The following is a 17,980-nucleotide window of genomic DNA, read 5'->3' as shown; positions in this document are numbered from 1 at the left end:
ATAGCACAAAGTTGATGTTAATGATAGCAGTTACAATATGTAAGTATATGTGAGATTCAAAATATTTGAAGCTTTCTTTTTTTGTTGGGTCTGATCTAATTGAAATTCTGGAATATCCCAAATATAGAAGTGTGAACCATAAAACCAAAAACCGATAAAGGGAATGAAGTTTGTTGTTATTTCGTTTATCTTAATTACATCTGTCAAATGATGAAATTCGGTTCTTTTTTGTTTTGTATGTAGAGAGAGATATAAGAAATCCTCCTGGCATACACCAATACCAGAGAATGAGAAGCTCACAGAAGATGACATTACCAAGTTTGTTGAGAGTATGAGACCTGTAATCTGTGTATCTATGTTCAGTAAATATGGCAGTCAAGACTCAGCAATAGCTCTTAGACACTTGTCTAATCTTAGGCCAGAAATTGTTGTTCCTGATCTACTTGAAAGGTGATTGCGTTTATCTTAGTAACATAGATTTTGATGTGAAGATTTATCATTTTGTTGTCTTAGCCTCTTTAACATGTTTAATTGCAATGGTACAACGAAGATTCAGTTGAATTGAAATTCCCCAAAATCTTTCAATTTTTTTCTTAGTGAACTGTTGTGGTAGACAGTTAAGAAGATTGTCCATTTGTTTTGCTAAAATTGAAATACTAGATCCTTGGATACTTGTGCAGAGAAAAAACGCTAGAAAGTAATTTATAGCCAACATTAAGAAAACAAAAAATGCAACCTTCTTTAATATATTCTGTTCTCTCTGTCATCATCTCTATAAGTTTTAAGTATTATAACTATTAAAATGATATTTTGTAGAATGTATCCAGCAATGGAAAATTTGACAGAGCCACACAGATTGATTGCATGCATGATTTGTATTGTGGCAGTAGCACGTCCAATGTTACAGAGTCCAAAGTACTATCCTGAAGGAAAATCACATGTATTACCACTGCTGAATCTAGCTTTACCAGGAATAGATCCAAATGACTTCAAAAAGTGTTTGGTAATTAAGAATAAAAAACTTTAAAGTATTAATTATCAATCAATACAGGACCATATCTCTTGAACAGTTAAATGGAAAATTGGCTCCTGTTTTTCAGTAGACACAACATAATTAAATTTGTAAATTTTATGTTTATCCTTTCTAATTTATTGCACTGAATAAAGTGCTGTTTTCTAATCAGTTAAAGACTATTACATCTGCACTACACACTGCCTTCCATACTACACAATATCAATAATCAGATTTTCATATGGAAAAATATTTCTGGAAAACAGTGTTACATTTCATAAAACATATATGATTAAAACAGAATATTAACAGATTATGCATTAATTTGAAATCATCAAACCACCCCAAGTCCTCATAAGTGGTTAATCCAAATGAAACAACCAGACATCTGATAATCATTTACAAAAAACACAATGGATAAAATGAATTCTGTGTGTAATTTAGGTATTGAAAATAAATATTTTTTGGCACATTATTTAATTGTGTATACACTTATTTACTGTTGAGGACAACATGTGTAGCTGTAGATGTCTTGTAGCCTTTTTTTGTCCGTCTCATTGATGTAATCTCTACATCTCCTTTTTTATTCATATATGCTGATTACTTTTAACAGCATAAATGATAATTCTCTTTTTAATTATAACTTTTCTATTTGACAGGTAACATTCCAGATGATATCAACATTTGTAACATTAGTACCTATTGTAGACTGTTCTGAAGCTTTACATTTGAGGAATGATCTCACTGAGGTAAACATACTGAAACACAATATGATGGTAAACATATTTACACCAGCTCTGACAGTCAAGTTACATTGTGTCATGATCTGTATTCTAATCGTTTCTAAGTGGATGTATTCTTTTGGTCAGTAGCTTGAAAGTAACGAATCGTCAAGTGAGAGCACTTTATGCATCTGTGAGATATCTGTTTTTTTATACTTTGATTTACATAAGAGGTATGATTCACATGACTACATGCACCATCATGTTGAATATGACATATGAATATCTGGTAAATAAAGTTTTCAATGTGCCAAAATTATGTTAAATTAGAAGAATTAGATGTGAATTACATAAATTTGTTTGATATTTTCTGATACTTGGCTTTAATACGCCCGTCGTCAAAATTTTGACGGGACGTATTATGGTATACAAATGACCACCATCTGTCGGTCTGTCTTTCCAGCGTAAACATGTTGCACCGTAACTTGAGAACGACTCATCCAAATTTCATGAAACTTATTACAGTTGTTCCTTATGATGGTCAAAAGATCTGTATACTTTTTGGTGAAAATAAGATAAGAACTTTTTGAGTTACAGGACTTTGTAATTTGAACAGTGGGTTTTTTTTCACATTTCCCACCATATCTCAAAAACGATTTATGATAATTTTTTTAAACTTTACACACTTCTTAGTTATATTTGTCTTAAGATCTGTATAATATTTGGTGATGATTCAAAAATTACGTTTTTGAGTTTTTGTAAAAAAGGGGGATCAGGTTTTTACATGTCTCGCCATATCTAAAAATGATTTATGATTATTGCTTGAAAATTTACACACTTAATAGTTATATTAATCTAAAGATCTGTATACTTTTTGGTTTTGATTCAAAATTTCAGTTGAGAAATATTGAGTTTTTTTGTAAAAAAAAAAAGGGGGGCCGACTTTCACATGTCACGCTCTATCTCTAAAACGATTTATGATCATTGCTTAAGACTTTACACACTTCTTAGTTATATTTATCTTAAGATCTGTATACTTTTTGGTGATGATTCAAAATTTTATTTTAGAGTTATTATGGAGTTTTTTTTGTTAAAAAGGTGGGTTTCACATGTCACTCTGTATTTCAGAAACTATTTATGATTATTGCACACAACACAACGAGCGTATCATGTGCTCATGGGGCAGCTGTTTATTACTCTGACTAAATCAAATTTAAGATAACTTGATTATTATTCATAAAAATGAAATTTACCAATTTAAATCTTTTTAATCATTTAACAAATATAAGTATGAATTGATTACCTTGATTGCAAATTATTATTATGTTATTCAGACTATTATTTTGTTTTTATTGGTGTTTCAAGTGTAAAAATGCATTCACAGAATCAATTTTGTTCTCTTTCAGAATGAGAGAGAATTGTGTTCAGCTACTGCTCAATTTGAAGACTTTGTTCTTCAGTTCATGGATAGGTACATTTGTTTTGTCCAAATATTTACAGAGTTGATTAAATTTTCTGAAAAAGGTTACATAAAGTGCATTCGACACAAGATTCATAGACAGTGCATTTGAATGAATGGTTACAAAATTTATCTTCCGGCCTCATAGAATACCAAAATGAGAACTGGAATAGAGAAACACAAAAAATGACAAAAAGACAATCAACAGTCTACAAAACACTACATACAAACTAAATTATTAACAGCATGAAACCCACCAAAATCTAATGTGATATAAGGTGCTCTGAAAGGGTAAGCTGATCCTTTTTCAAATTTGTAATATACTAGGCCCGATTCTTTTACATCGTGCTGAATAAAAAACTTTTGTTTAAAGAGTAGGATCAATTGAACAATATAAAGCATCTGAGCATCTAAAATGACAGCAACCAAATTAAGGCAAAAAAGATAATAGTAACAAGAATTTAAAAAGGTTAAATTGGTTTTTTTTTTTCAGAAATAGACAATTGCACATATACATGTTTATAACAAACTCCAAAATCACTTGAACTTTAAATAAATTCTGCAGAGACTCCCAAACATGTTATTTTGTAGACGGTATGTAATTTAGCTATTTTGATGTATGTTTGATATTTAGTCTTTGTACATTTTTTTGTTGATTTGAACATTGCAGGGTGCTTGGTTTGATAGAAAATAGTGCTCAAGAGCATATCCATGGCGATATCAGTAAATTGAACCCTGAACAAAGGATGTTAGAAGTAGGATTGTCCTCTACATTTACCTCAGTTCTACAACAGTGTTCTTCAGCCATATTTAAGGTATTAATGGCATGGCTCATGCTACTTAATTTAGAATATGTAATGCAAGTTGTTATCTATCCTTTTATGATATTTATGTTATGTAAGGGTGATGTAGAAGGAATCAGAAAAAGTGGACACAAAGAAAGTAAAATTAGTTAAGGCGATTGTAATTTGTATGCCTAAAAAATTAATGAAATGTTAATGTGAAATAACTTTATGGGTGTATGATTGTGTTAAAAATAAATGGGACATAGAAGAGTAATTACTTTAAATTATAAAGCTATTTGGACAATGATCAACTTTGTGCATCATGAGAAATAATTTATTAGATTTTAGAGGGCTTTAGTTTATGTTAAGATATATTTATATATATTTCAGAGTGCCCTTAGACATCTCCATCACTTTGTGGCCAACAGCATTTATGAAACCAAGGTTGGAGGAAGATTTGCTGCCAACTTGTGCAGAGCTGCTGCCAAAGTAAGTTGGGTCACAAGGAAAAAAACACAAATTCTATAGTCCTGACTGAATTCTTTTTAATGGTGTGCACAAGGCTTTTAAAAGAATTGAGGTCTGCAGTGCTTTAGAAATGTACATAAAGAAGTCAGTGGTCATAAGTCCAGTGTAATTTTGCTTTTGAAGAAGATTGTAATGTTTCAATATGTAGATGTGGTGCAAATATCAATCAGAAATAATTACTTAGCGGTATAATTTTTCTCAAATTGGATAGCGTGAAGACATTTGGAGTACATGTATTTAATTATAAGAGTATAGTATGTAACAGCATGGAAAATGACAATTTTAATTATTTTGTTTAAAAAGGACAATGGTGCATGAATATGTATATAGTCTGTGAAAAGTGGTTCATTTTTATAATCAGTAAACTCTATAATATCAGGCAATTTGAATTAAAATTTACATTCTTTCAGGTGAATCCTGAAGCTACTTTGAAGCTTTTTTTACCTCATCTATTCAGAAATATAAAGGAACATATTGCATCACGTGAGTACAATTACAAATACCTTTTCTTATACAAAATGTAGAATACATAACTTCTATATGTAGGTACAGATGTACATAAAAGTGATATAATTCAGTTGATACATGTTGATCAATGATAACCCCTATAGGTTACAAGAGCGCAATTATTTGTTTACATTTTACCGGCAGGTTTTTTACCCCAAGATGGTACTCAGAATAGAATCCTATACGGCTTCTGATTGGTTGATACAGGATTGGAATTATATTTAATCGAAAGCTTATCCAAATAGGTTTAAAAATTGCCGAAAATCATATTCACATTTTACGAAGTATAGAAAATATCTTCAATTTCTGCACGTCGGAGCCATTAAAAATATGCCTTTTTCATTAAGCGAAAAAAGTAGACGATTTTTTTCAACTGCATTTTAAGTCAATTTGAGCCGCATGACCCTATATTTTTTTTTGGTTGTAATGCAACACTGGCATTTGTACTAACAGGAACTGCCACCCGTTTTCCCCTAGTTTGTGTAGTCTTCGAGAAAAAAAATACGGAACACTAGTGGTACCCTATGGAAAATGCATTACGAATAATTGCGCTCTTGTAACCTATAGAGAAATGACACTTTTTTTTATTAAGGCTTTGAAAAATATCAAAAATTGTGATTTTGCTCGGAAAAAATGTGAAATTGTGAGAAACGGGGTCAAATGGACTTTTCATCAACGGGAATTCATGCTATAGTCTGTTTCTTATTTGTATTTATTTCTATATCTGAATCTAGGGTGGGCTCGAATGTCGACAAAGTATGAAGAGAATACAACGTTTTTGTGATATCTACTGTTTCTATCGGAAAAAGCATGTAATTATCTTGAATTTGAAGGTAAATTCTGGTTTTTAACCTTAACGGCCGTGTCTCAGTTGCTGTTCTAGCAAAAAGTTCATTTCGTGAAAATTGGCCAAAAGGGTCCCTAAGCAAATACCAACGATTTAGTTAAATTGCAAAGTAGAAAAATTGATCTTGGCATTGAATATCGTAGTCCAAGAATAGTTTCTCTTGCCAAAGTAGAAATAGTATCATATTTTCAACATTTGGAAAAACTATAGTCTGTTTCAAAAACGTGTTTTTTCAAGAAATGGTTTCATATATAGCCATTCTTCAAAATTCGATGTAGCTTTTCCATATCAAAACGGGTTTGTCGACAATATGATCAGTGCTGGATGACCTTCGAAAAATTAGGCCAATAAATTACCATTATCTTCATGTCTCTTTGACCAGTACCGTATTTGGTGAAAAAATCAGTTCCAATTTTAGGCCTGATCGGCGGGCAAAAACTAATTCTCCAAATTCAGAGAGTGATCAGATAATGTTTTCAAGATGTGATATCATCTAGATAGACGCCAGCGCGACTTTTGGCGCGGGTGCTTAATTTTCGGAAATTTTTTTCCCTACCGTATAGGTTACAAGAGCGCAATTATTTGTTTACATTTTACCGGCAGGTTTTTTACCCCAAGATGGTACTCAGAATAGAATCCTATACGGCTTCTGATTGGTTGATACAGGATTGGAATTATATTTAATCGAAAGCTTATCCAAATAGGTTTAAAAATTGCCGAAAATCATATTCACATTTTACGAAGTATAGAAAATATCTTCAATTTCTGCACGTCGGAGCCATTAAAAATATGCCTTTTTCATTAAGCGAAAAAAGTAGACGATTTTTTTCAACTGCATTTTAAGTCAATTTGAGCCGCATGACCCTATATTTTTTTTTGGTTGTAATGCAACACTGGCATTTGTACTAACAGGAACTGCCACCCGTTTTCCCCTAGTTTGTGTAGTCTTCGAGAAAAAAAATACGGAACACTAGTGGTACCCTATGGAAAATGCATTACGAATAATTGCGCTCTTGTAACCTTAAGGTGGTTCAGGTGTCTGCCTCCATCTTGGATTTTGAAATAGCAGAAGATGTTGGTCTAGATCTTTGATGACATGTGCAATTTTGAGAGTAGTATGTTATTTATGTGTAAGACTTTTGTTGTAAATACAGAAAATTATATGTTTTATCATAACTACGGCTGTAATTTCTCAAAAACACCTTGAGTTTGATTAATTATTTTCAAATTTGTCAAATAAGGTGAGATAACTCAGATAAAGTAATTTTGATATTAATAGAAAGTGTTGTTAATTTACACATTTTAAATTTACTTATTTTAATCTGTAGCAAGAAAACATGTTCAGTGACCCCATTTTTTTCTTTTTCTTATCTGAAAGCATGTTATTAGAGCTATTTTCTCACATTATATCTTAAAATTCTATGATGTTGTTTTCTTTTTATCACACAAAATTTGATTTCCATGCATAATCTATACAAAATCTGACAATTTTGCACAACCTGTAGCGTGAAAAAAAGCTGGTGACCCATACTTTTTATTATATTTTTGAAAAATGCATGATAAAAACTTTATTTTGACAAATAATTCAAAAAATTCTATCAATTTTGATTAAGATGCCCCAGTCACCTTATGTTTTATTTGACAATAATAAAAATTTTACCCATTAATATTTGATATTCATGTATATATATATTTTCTCCTTATTTTAGATGAAGATTTTGCTGAAGAAGAAAGATTAGACAACAGCTTTCTCTGGAATCTACTGATGCTCTCCCAGGTACTGATAGACACTTTGATTGGTGTTTTAAACTCAATTATTGTCACAGTCATGTAAAATTGGACCCAGGTTTTTTATGCCCCATTTATGTGTATTATGTTTTTTGGTCTGTGCGTCCATTTGTTCTTCCATCTGTTCTGCTTCAGGTTAAAGTTTTTGATTAAAGAAGTTTTTGAAGAAGTTGAAGTCCAATCAACTTGATACTTAGTACACATGTTTCCTATAATATGATCTTCCTAATTTAATGCAAAATTAGTTTTGAACCCAATTTCATGGACTACTGAACATAGTCAGTGATAGTGCAAGTTGGGCATCCATGTACTATGGACACATTCTTGTTTTATTAAATATATAAATTGATACCAAATATCAGTCAAGTTCATTGGAGATTATTAATTTATCCAATGTTTATTCTTTGTTTTGGTAGATAGAGAGAATTTTTTTTAAAGCAAAACATATCATAAGGACAAGATCTACAAGTAGGTCAAGCATGACTGACATTATGATTTGTGTTTAAATAAGAGTTCTTAAAAGACCATTTCAATCAATTGTTTGTCCAAACAAATATATCAAGAAATATTAAATCTATGTAGCCAGAAAAACTGCATTTGCAATTTTCAAATTCTTAATTGACAGTATCAACTTAAACATTACTAGTACTTCTTAAATTTAAGTTATAGATTTTTTAATCATTAATGTATTCATATTTTTACAGCTTGTAAGATGCAATGGTGCAGAGTTAGTAAAATACAAAGACAATTTATTGGAAATAATTGAGTTAACAATACATTTAAAATGTGTAGAAGGCTATGAACTGACAGGACAGTTAATAAGATATACTTTGCGTGCTCTGACTTTACATTATCCATTGGATTATAAAAGTATAGCTGAATCTTTTGATAGACCTGTTACTGAATATCTTCCTATAAATGTAAGTAAAAAATAAATAATTGTATTACATATCTTTCTCCAACTATAGAAATATATATTATTTTTATAACCATGTGACCTTGTCTGTATGTTAATTATATGGTTGTTGCATTCTAGAACAGAATGATTGTTAGCTTGTGAAGTTTGATAAAGGAAGTATATGTTGCAGGGAAAAAGAAAAAATAAATATACGAAAAATACTGCTATATTCTTCTAATCTGGGATCCATTGATAAAATATTTTAATAAGCACAAGCTTCCAAAGTGCAAAAACCTTCCTGACAGCAATGATTACAACATTTTACTTATTTTAGATTCCAAAAGTACCAGTATTCATCAAATAAATTCTATAACTACTCTACAATTTCTTTCAAATGGAGGTAATGATAATTGAAATAAATTGTTGTTTGCTGATTTTTAATATAAAAAAAAAGGCAAGCAACACCAAATCTTGTAATTACATTGTACAACTGGGGAATTTTCATGTTGACCATATCTTAAAGTTAAAAGAAAAATATAATATAACTGTTATAAGTCATTGGTTAATGTTTAAAAATTACAGATTCATAGAACAGCACTTATCATATCTCATTTTAGGATTGGGCAGTTCCCGGTGATTCAAGTAAAATAGGAATGGTTTGGCATATACCTTCCACAGAAGAAGTTAACTTTGCTTCACAAATTATACATAGAATATTAGGAAAAGAATTAGAGGCTGTACAGTCTATATCTGATGATAAACCAATGAAAAGGTATGAAAAAGGTCCTTCTTTCTTCTTAATTGTTTTACATATGTATATATAGATTTATAAAAGTAGATGTTGGGTATACATCAATAAAGTAGCAAACTAATGACATAAATACCCAGTAAGACATCTAGAGATTGTGAACATAAGGTTTTCAACAACAAACAGTCTGTAGCTTTCTGATCTATGTGAGCCAAGGCTCTGTGTTGAAGTCCGTTCTTTGACCTTAAATTGTTAACTATTTATACATTGTGACTTGGATAGAGAGTTGTCTCATTGGCACTCATACCACACTTTCTTATTTATATAACGAAAGTGTCAAACATTGATGTCAAGCTCTTAACCACCCCAAGTCTAGAGAACTTAGTGAAAACATAACATAACTTATTTATAGTAACATAGCAACCAAACCACCCAAAGAATAAATTCTTTTTATGACATTTCCCAAGATTGTTGAAAAGTCACAGAAGTCATGATTTGGATTTTATACTACAAAATTGCTTTCAGACATGTAGTTAACAATATTTTGTATAATTTTATAATTTTAGAGAGGAACTTTTATGTCGACTGAATGTTGTATTAGAATGCTTACAAGGTGCTGGTGCTGTGATAAGTATGTGGGAGGATAAAAAGGTTGACCTGTAAGTAACGCCATCAATAGCTATTAGTAACACCACAAATAGTTACACCAAATTATTGAAATAATGACAAAATAAGTTGTAAAAAGCTTTAACAGACAGGCATTTCATTTAGTAATCATTTTACATTTTTTTCTATCAAATATGTTAATGTGAACATGTTTATGACAGCATAGTGACATACGAAGTGACCTGTCTGCATTAAAATGTCCAGATTATATTGACCTGCATTTATCAATAATTTTGAAATGTTAAATAATTTTACTAATTTTGTAAATTTTGTAAGATATATTTTGATATTTCTGATAATTTACTTGAAATTGAAACTATCAGTTCTAATGCATGCATGATAGAGTAATTTATATATATTTTTTTAGAATTGAAAGCCAAGTACCTCTGCTTAGATTTACATGTTCCTGTTCATTAGGAGACCTGGGTAAGATTTAAAAATCTATAAGTTTGTATTCTTCTATAGTAACAAGTGATTTTATACCTTCATAATGAAGGTACTTATGGAATAATTTAGTCCATTTTATGTATTATATCTTTAGTTTACCAAACAATATTTTAATTCAAAGGTCACAAAATACAAATGTACAATAGGAAAAAATAGGGATTTGGAAACAAGAACTTATATAAATCCGTCTCCCTATGATATCCTTGAATGCACTCAATCAATAAACTTTTTTCATATTACCGACTAAAACTCCAGTTTATATTATTTTTCGACAGGTTACCTACAACATCCAGGTACTTGGTCAATTAAGAGCGACGTAAAGAAGTAACACAAAACATTTAATCAGTACAATTCTTGGGGAAAATATACTGCTTCATATTTTCTTTACACGACAAGCTCATCGGAAAATAGTAAAATTTTCCCTCAAATCATACCAATTAAATGTTTGATGTTACTTGTTTACGTTGTAGTCAAAAGTTGGTAATATGAAAATAGTCTATTGGTTTTACTCACTTCAAAACTTTGTCATCACTTGGCAGATTTTGTACATCCACTTACAGATATCACATTAAGTTTTAGTTTATTTAGATTGAAATCAGCCAAAACACTATAGTTTAGTCAAAAGGTATTGGCTGTCTTGAAATGAAGTATTGCTTGACTTTTCAATGAGGTCTGATGAATTACACTTACTCGAACTCATTAATATAGATGCATGCTTCTATTTTAGCTGTAGAGATATTGCAATTAAGTTTGCACAAGGTTCCCCAAAAATACAAAGATTTTAGTAGCTTTCTGATGCTTTTATTTTCCCAAAATTTATTTGTAAATATATTCTATTTTAGAGATCAAATTAAATGGTACAAATATAAGAGAAGCTGTGGTTACTGCAATGAGAACCTTGATATGTAAGTAGACAAGAATCTAACAAAGTAACTTTGTAAATGGGAAAAGAAATGATAAGTTTGTTTACACAGTCGACAACAAGCCATGAAATAAAAAGACATAGCTTATATGCTATAGGAACAGTGTTGCTGTTCTCTAATTGGATAGTTGATTAGAGTTTCTTAGTTGCTAGATGAACTGTTGACACCTAGCAGCAATAGCAAGATGGCCTTTACTGTCAATAGAGGACTCTTTGTTATTAATTTATTACTAGAATTTTTACTAGAATTCATTTTAAAACAATGTCCCATTCTAAAGCTTGTATCAGTGAAGACTATTTTGTCAACAGTTTTTTATGTTTCAGTTGACATTGACTCCTGGAAGATATATTTAACAGAGGATGTGTTCAGATTAATTATTATCAGTAGTTTTTTAACAGAAATATCTTTTTCAATATTTTCAGCTCATATGACATTAACTTGTGAAGATGATACAAAAGGAATGCTTAAAATATTATCTGTAAGTTTTATTGTTAATAAATGTTATTACAAGTTTTATTGTTAATAAATGTTATTACAAGTTTTATTGTTAATAAATGTTATTACAAGTGAAAGTTTTCAAATATTTTGGTAAGAAATTACATCTATGTGTATTCTGAAGAAAAAAAAACCTTTTAATTTTATTTACTGCATGGCTTTATGAAAATAACTATACCTTCTTTTTCTTCTCCCACACAGTTCATCCCTCATATATCTAAGTATTGCCAAACTTTTTATATACACATACTGAAAATTCAACATCAAAGTTTCCTTGCAAAGCAGAAAGGAATAAAACAAAAGTAACATTTAAGTAAACACTCAAAGTCCTTGATATTTCTATTGGCTCAAATTAAATGGAATCTAAATATCTGCAAAAGAACTTTTTGTACAAATGAAAGGTTGATATGTGCAAACAAGAATGGCTGCATAAAATTACATCAAAGCAGAAGTGACTTGGAAATGGTATTGTATTTCATTTCTCTTGCAGATTTATGAAGCTGTGTTATTCTTTCATGGTGCTCAGAAGAATGATTTTGATTCACGGTGGAAAAGTTTTCACGCTGTAAAAATGGCTTTACAAGATGATGTAAGTATTCAGTAAAAACATCAAACAAATGAGGAACAAAAGAATATGTCTAAAAAATGCTTTACAAGATGGTGTAAGTGTTCAGTAAAAACATTGAAAATGTGGTACAACAATATTGTGATATGAAACCTTTCAAACATTTATATAAAGTCATGAAATAATACTTTTCATTAGGTCAATTGATTAATTAGTTTGTGTAGGTATAGGGTATGTTATGTTCTTAAGTGACCTTTAATTTCTTTTAACTTTTACAAAGGAAGATTTTCTGATTTAAAAGCATGTGTATTATTTCATAAATCTGAATTTTTATTCCAGCTGAGAAAAGGAAAGCGACATATTAGGGCTCTGCTGGTAGACAGAGTACAATTACAGCAAGAGGTTAGTATTCTTCTGTTTCTATGGTTATATTGGGTACATATTGATTTAATTATAAACTTGGTCAACCATTATGATGTATATATGGTTCATATCAGTTTGTAGGCAGCAGTTATTAGCTACTTTGGCACTTTATAATAGCTAGTTCATGTTTTGTTCCTACCATGCAAAGTATACATAAAAATGCTGACCAATGAATACATTTAATGTTTAAATAATTATTTTGTAAAAAAGAATGTTACATCTTTTACATAACAGTACTTACAATAGAAATATAAACTGAAATTTTCAAGTTTCTGTACACTTTTTTGGCAATTACTGGAATCTCCTATTGTAGTATCAATATATTTTAATCATTGCGAATGCATTTTATGATTGACTATTTACAGATGAGATTGTTGTACAGCTGTGAAAGGATTTTTACAGAAAGACACAGAGACATGATGAATGATCTATATAACCTGTCTGTCAGTAGATATAGAGAAGTAAGAAATTTTATACAGGCTTTGTACATTTCTTGGATATAGATTGGCTAATGACAACTAAAGCAATACGACCGTGCAAGGGCTGTATAGCCAGTCAAGGTTGTTAAAAACTTACATCATCATCTAATTAAAGTCATAATTTGTTTGATAGTTCAAAAGTTGCAATAATAAATTCACTTCATAATTCTGAAGTGAATAGATAAAGACTCTGTTTTATTAGACATAAACTTACATATTTCTTCTTTTTTCAGGTTAGAAAGAAATCCCAAGCAGTATTGTTTAGTAGTTTTAATAACATACCATATTCCTATAGATGTGTTCTTCCAGATGTTATAACCCATATCAAAAACTCTGAAACACCAGAATATCAATTCAAAGTAAGTCAAGTAAATGAAATATTCTTTGTCTCATATTAAAGCTATATCATATATAACACTGAACAATGAAATATTTTAAACGATACATATGATACTTTCCATAAGAATAGAAAAGAGTTAACCAGTAAATTGATTATTGCTTTAGATCCTTTTAACTGGGTTCTGTTCCCAGATAGTTTAAAGGTTGTTATTTCAATTAGTTGTACCAATTTAATGTTCTGTACTGTTCTATGTAAACAGGATTTTTCTTTGAAAGAAACTATTTCCTATCTATATTTTGAAAAAATTTCAACAGAGCAATCTTAGAATATTTTTATAAAGTGCTCTCTTATTTAGGGTGCTCTTTATGTGATACTTGGAAGTGGGAAGAGAAACATGGCCACAAAGAGAAGCTGGGAGATAATCAGTGGATTGTGGCCTGCCATTACACAGGCCCAACATTCAGAGAAACCATCAATATTGAAGGTTGTAGATGATATGATCAATAAAGTTGACAAGAACATGGAGAGCCCTGGTATTGTAACTAAGGTAATATTATCAATAGAAAAGTTATACAGGTTGACTTTTCCTTAGATAACCTGTTAGTGGAATAATCTTCATCTGACACTCATGGAGTTAGAAGTATACAGCAATTGCATTGTAAGTCAGTTTTTTACATCTCCATAACCTTTGTTACATATGATTTAGAGTCTGTATTAAGGAATGATTAAATATTTGGTTTTAAGTTGCTATATTTAAGTGATTTTGGGGTCTGCCAGGCTGGCATTTTATGTTGGATAATCTTTGTACCCATTGGCATTGTGCATAGAATTTTTTCTGTCTGGTACATATTTCTCAGCTGACTCATTAAGAAATGACTCATGTTTGGTCTGAAACCTATTAATGTTGAGTTGTACTGTGTAGGTGATTATAGTATCTGCTTGGCAGTTTCTTCAGTGTCTGATAAACAAGTAGTTGTACACTTTGAATGACAATGCTTGCAACAACTATTTACATTGGCTCACAGTTTTTGTTTTTAGCTGTTAATAATGAGCAAGTTTCTATTCACAATGAAAAATCAAGAATTATAAAACAATTTATTTTGGACAAAAAGTAAAAAGATAAAGAGTAATATTTACGCTTTATCTAAAAGTGAATTGTGTTCTTCGTGATAATCTGCGACTAAATAAGTCAATCAAATGATTAGAACAATATAATCTTGGTAGAGCATTCATAATGTATTCTTTGATGAATTTTTTCAGACAACAGAATCTGTTCTCAGCGCTGCACAGAAGCTGTTACAGCAGAGACAACCATATCAATCTGATGTCAAAGAATTAAATTCTCAGCAGTTGAAATCAGCTCAGCAATTTGAACAAAATCTAAATGACAGAAATCTTAGGTAATTTAGTTAGCTGACCACTTTAAATTTGTATTACAGTGGATTCCATTGAGTGTGTAGCGAAAGGTAATATCTCTGGTTAGCTTGTTTGTTAGCTGAACCGTGAAGTCATTATTAGGTCAGGCATACTACCTCCCTTCGAATTAGCACAGTCCAACAGATTAGTTTTCTGTCGGACTAGTCTATATTCTTAAAGTAGGGTAGTTTACCTAACCTAACAATGACTTCATGGTTCAGCTAACAAGCAAGCTAACCAAAGATATTACCTTTCGCTGCACACTCAATGGAATCCGCTGTAAGGTCTTTTTCTTGATTCTATAATCAATAGTCTTACAATATTCAGGTTTTGGTATAAAAATAATCAAGCAGGCGTGACATTTCAGTGCGTGCACTCTTGTTAAAATTATAAAAAGAAATTTATTATACCATCACTTAGAGTAGGGGTATACTGTTTTACCTCTGTCTGTCATTCCATCTGTCCTTCCATCTGTCCTTCTGTCTGTCTGTCTGTCTGTCTGCCTGTCTGTCTGTCAAATAAACAGTTTTCGTCCCATCATTCTCAGGAACTACATTACAGTGATTTCTGAAATTCGATTTTAGGGTTTATACAAGTCAGCTATACTGTGTAATCGTTTTCAGATTCATTACTCAACAACTTCATGTTTACTTTATACTTTTAGCGGATGGGGTATCATTAGTGAGCAGTAACTTACAGATTCACTTGTTTTGTTTGTCTCCTTTGCTATGTATTCAATTATGAGCCATCAAACACTTTTATGAAATGCTGCACTAACAAAGAACCAAATTATTGTATATTACCTCATTTAGTTAGGGAATAAAGCTGTTTTTATTTTATTATTAGACTTTACAACCAACTTGTAGAGGATTTGGTCAAGCTGGTAAATGCTGGAAATTTGTGAGTATTTATTAAGACTTAAAAGAGTTATACTTTATGGCCCATGAACAGAGTTATTTCGTAGTGCATTTTTTTTTAGACAATAAATTCAAATTTTAAAATCGCATCTGCTCTATCTCAAAAAGATTTTTACAGTGTAGTGTACTACTAGTGTGACAAATAATAATAAAATTATAGAAACTTCTACCAGCTCTAACTCAAAATATTGATAATTCTGTGTTAAGGGGGTCTAAAATTCATTTTGACAGCTTTTAAAATTTGACCTTTTTTAACTGGGACCAAATCACTAATTAACATAAAGATTTAGCACCCACATTTTTTTAACATGTAATTTCTTAATATTTCATGCATTAAATGTCAAGAAATAAATTGGGAATGTGTATCAAATAAAAAATGCAAGTTATACACTGTTTACAGTTGGCAGCAGTGTTCAGGTTTATTGAATATTTGACTTATTACATGTTGAACATCTGTGTTAGGATTTCTTTAATTCAGAACTGAAAGTTTGGTTAGATTGACATGTTATTCACCATTAATTTTCTCAACCTTGAAGTTGAGTTATACTGAGCTGATGTTTTTAAAAATATTATTATTTTCTTTCAAAACTAGCTTTAGAGAGTTTTATGGAATATTTATACTTATTATTACTTTATTTCAGAACCTGGAAGTTTAGTCATATTGGACTTGTGTTTTTATCTTTACTACTGAGACATGATACACCAGTTCCTGCAAGTCTTGTAACATTGAATATTAAAACAATGGTCCATGATTCACTGCATGCCAGAAAGGTAAATTACATGTAACATTTGCTGTCAGCTTCGAAAAAAATTCTACAAATAGATTAGATTAATGTGGTATGGGCTTTGCTCATTGTTGAAGACCATGTGGTGACCTACAGTTGTTAATTTCTGTGTCATTTGGTCTCTTGTGGAGAGTTGTCTCATTTGCAATTATACCACATCTTCTTTTTTATTGAATTTCTAATTTAGGATCAAATAAATCTAATTCACTTAGTTTTGTGCCAACTTTATCAACAAATGAAGGCCTTCAGGAATCTAATATCTGTTTTAAAAATATAAATGATGTTATTGTTAAAATCCCCTTTAAAAATTGGAGTTATCTTCCATTGTCTAGAATTGCAGTTAAATCAAATGCAACCAATGACTTTATTGACAATGCAATATTTAATTTTACTTACCACTGATAAATGAATGCAATCTTTACTTTTCAGTGCTTACAAGCACTTTGATTTTTGTTTTGTCAAATGCATGCATCTCTTTTTCAGAATTGTTTATTAACAATTTTCCATTGATTTTTTCATACTGATGACAGTATTTTAAAAAGTTCAGCCTAACATATTGTTGTTGTGTTGATAAAAATTATGTTTGTGAAATTGTGAGATATTTACAGTTCTCTCTTTATGGCATTGCATGAGAGACCATGCCTGTTAGCAATCAATGCTGGCAGAAGAGTGCCTCTGATATACATTTTTTTTTATATATATCTATTTGGGATGTCAAAAGATCGGAAATTTAATACTCGGATACTCCGTCATGATACTCCAGTACTCGCAAGTACTCAGATGAATTTTAAACGTCTATTGAAAAGTTAAGCCGGATTTTAGGTGGGATGCAGTGTTTATGTTATTACCATTTATAAACATATCAACGAAAGACAAACATACTGCAATTATAGCTTGATCATCTGTTTTTGTGTGTCAATCAATGAATTACGGACCGCTGTTTCAACAAATTACCTATCATAATAGCAATTATTGTTTGTGTACGTGTTCCTGAACCAAGTTTCAATAAAATCAAATATATTTGCGCAGAAAGTCCACCAAAGTAGACAATATATGTTTCATCTGTTCCTGAGGAGTTGGTATGTTTTAAAAATATGACTTGTTCATTAATTTGTCAACAACAATATTGGACTTCAAATTACTAGACCTTTTTCGTGTTGCTCAGTCTTACTTTTTCTGTGATTTGTTATTTTGCACTGTCGTTAACTTTGTCTGAATTTATCTTTTTTT

The 17,980-nt window shown here is 30.6% G+C and overlaps 1 protein-coding gene across 1 annotated transcript in view; it reads left to right on the top strand.

The window, feature by feature from the left end:
* LOC143066847 (proteasome activator complex subunit 4B-like) overlaps nt 1-17,980 on the top strand; it is a 48,538-nt gene that overhangs the window by 14,059 nt on the left and 16,499 nt on the right. The window contains exons 11-32 of the mRNA XM_076239659.1: nt 244-450; nt 817-1,003; nt 1,672-1,761; nt 3,141-3,205; nt 3,864-4,008; nt 4,369-4,467; nt 4,917-4,989; nt 7,570-7,637; nt 8,353-8,568; nt 9,164-9,318; nt 9,861-9,953; nt 10,304-10,386; nt 11,250-11,312; nt 11,753-11,808; nt 12,316-12,414; nt 12,730-12,792; nt 13,179-13,274; nt 13,526-13,651; nt 13,988-14,179; nt 14,893-15,032; nt 15,895-15,948; nt 16,607-16,736. Coding sequence (XP_076095774.1) covers nt 244-450; nt 817-1,003; nt 1,672-1,761; nt 3,141-3,205; nt 3,864-4,008; nt 4,369-4,467; nt 4,917-4,989; nt 7,570-7,637; nt 8,353-8,568; nt 9,164-9,318; nt 9,861-9,953; nt 10,304-10,386; nt 11,250-11,312; nt 11,753-11,808; nt 12,316-12,414; nt 12,730-12,792; nt 13,179-13,274; nt 13,526-13,651; nt 13,988-14,179; nt 14,893-15,032; nt 15,895-15,948; nt 16,607-16,736 — 2,500 coding nt within the window. The remainder of the gene's footprint in view (nt 1-243; nt 451-816; nt 1,004-1,671; nt 1,762-3,140; nt 3,206-3,863; nt 4,009-4,368; nt 4,468-4,916; nt 4,990-7,569; nt 7,638-8,352; nt 8,569-9,163; nt 9,319-9,860; nt 9,954-10,303; nt 10,387-11,249; nt 11,313-11,752; nt 11,809-12,315; nt 12,415-12,729; nt 12,793-13,178; nt 13,275-13,525; nt 13,652-13,987; nt 14,180-14,892; nt 15,033-15,894; nt 15,949-16,606; nt 16,737-17,980) is intronic.

This window comes from Mytilus galloprovincialis, chromosome 3, assembly GCF_965363235.1.
Source record: "Mytilus galloprovincialis chromosome 3, xbMytGall1.hap1.1, whole genome shotgun sequence".
NCBI classification, from domain to species: Eukaryota; Metazoa; Mollusca; class Bivalvia; order Mytilida; family Mytilidae; genus Mytilus; species Mytilus galloprovincialis.
The sequence above is the reverse complement of the archived record's forward strand: the minus strand, read 5'-3'. Positions and strand labels throughout refer to the sequence as shown.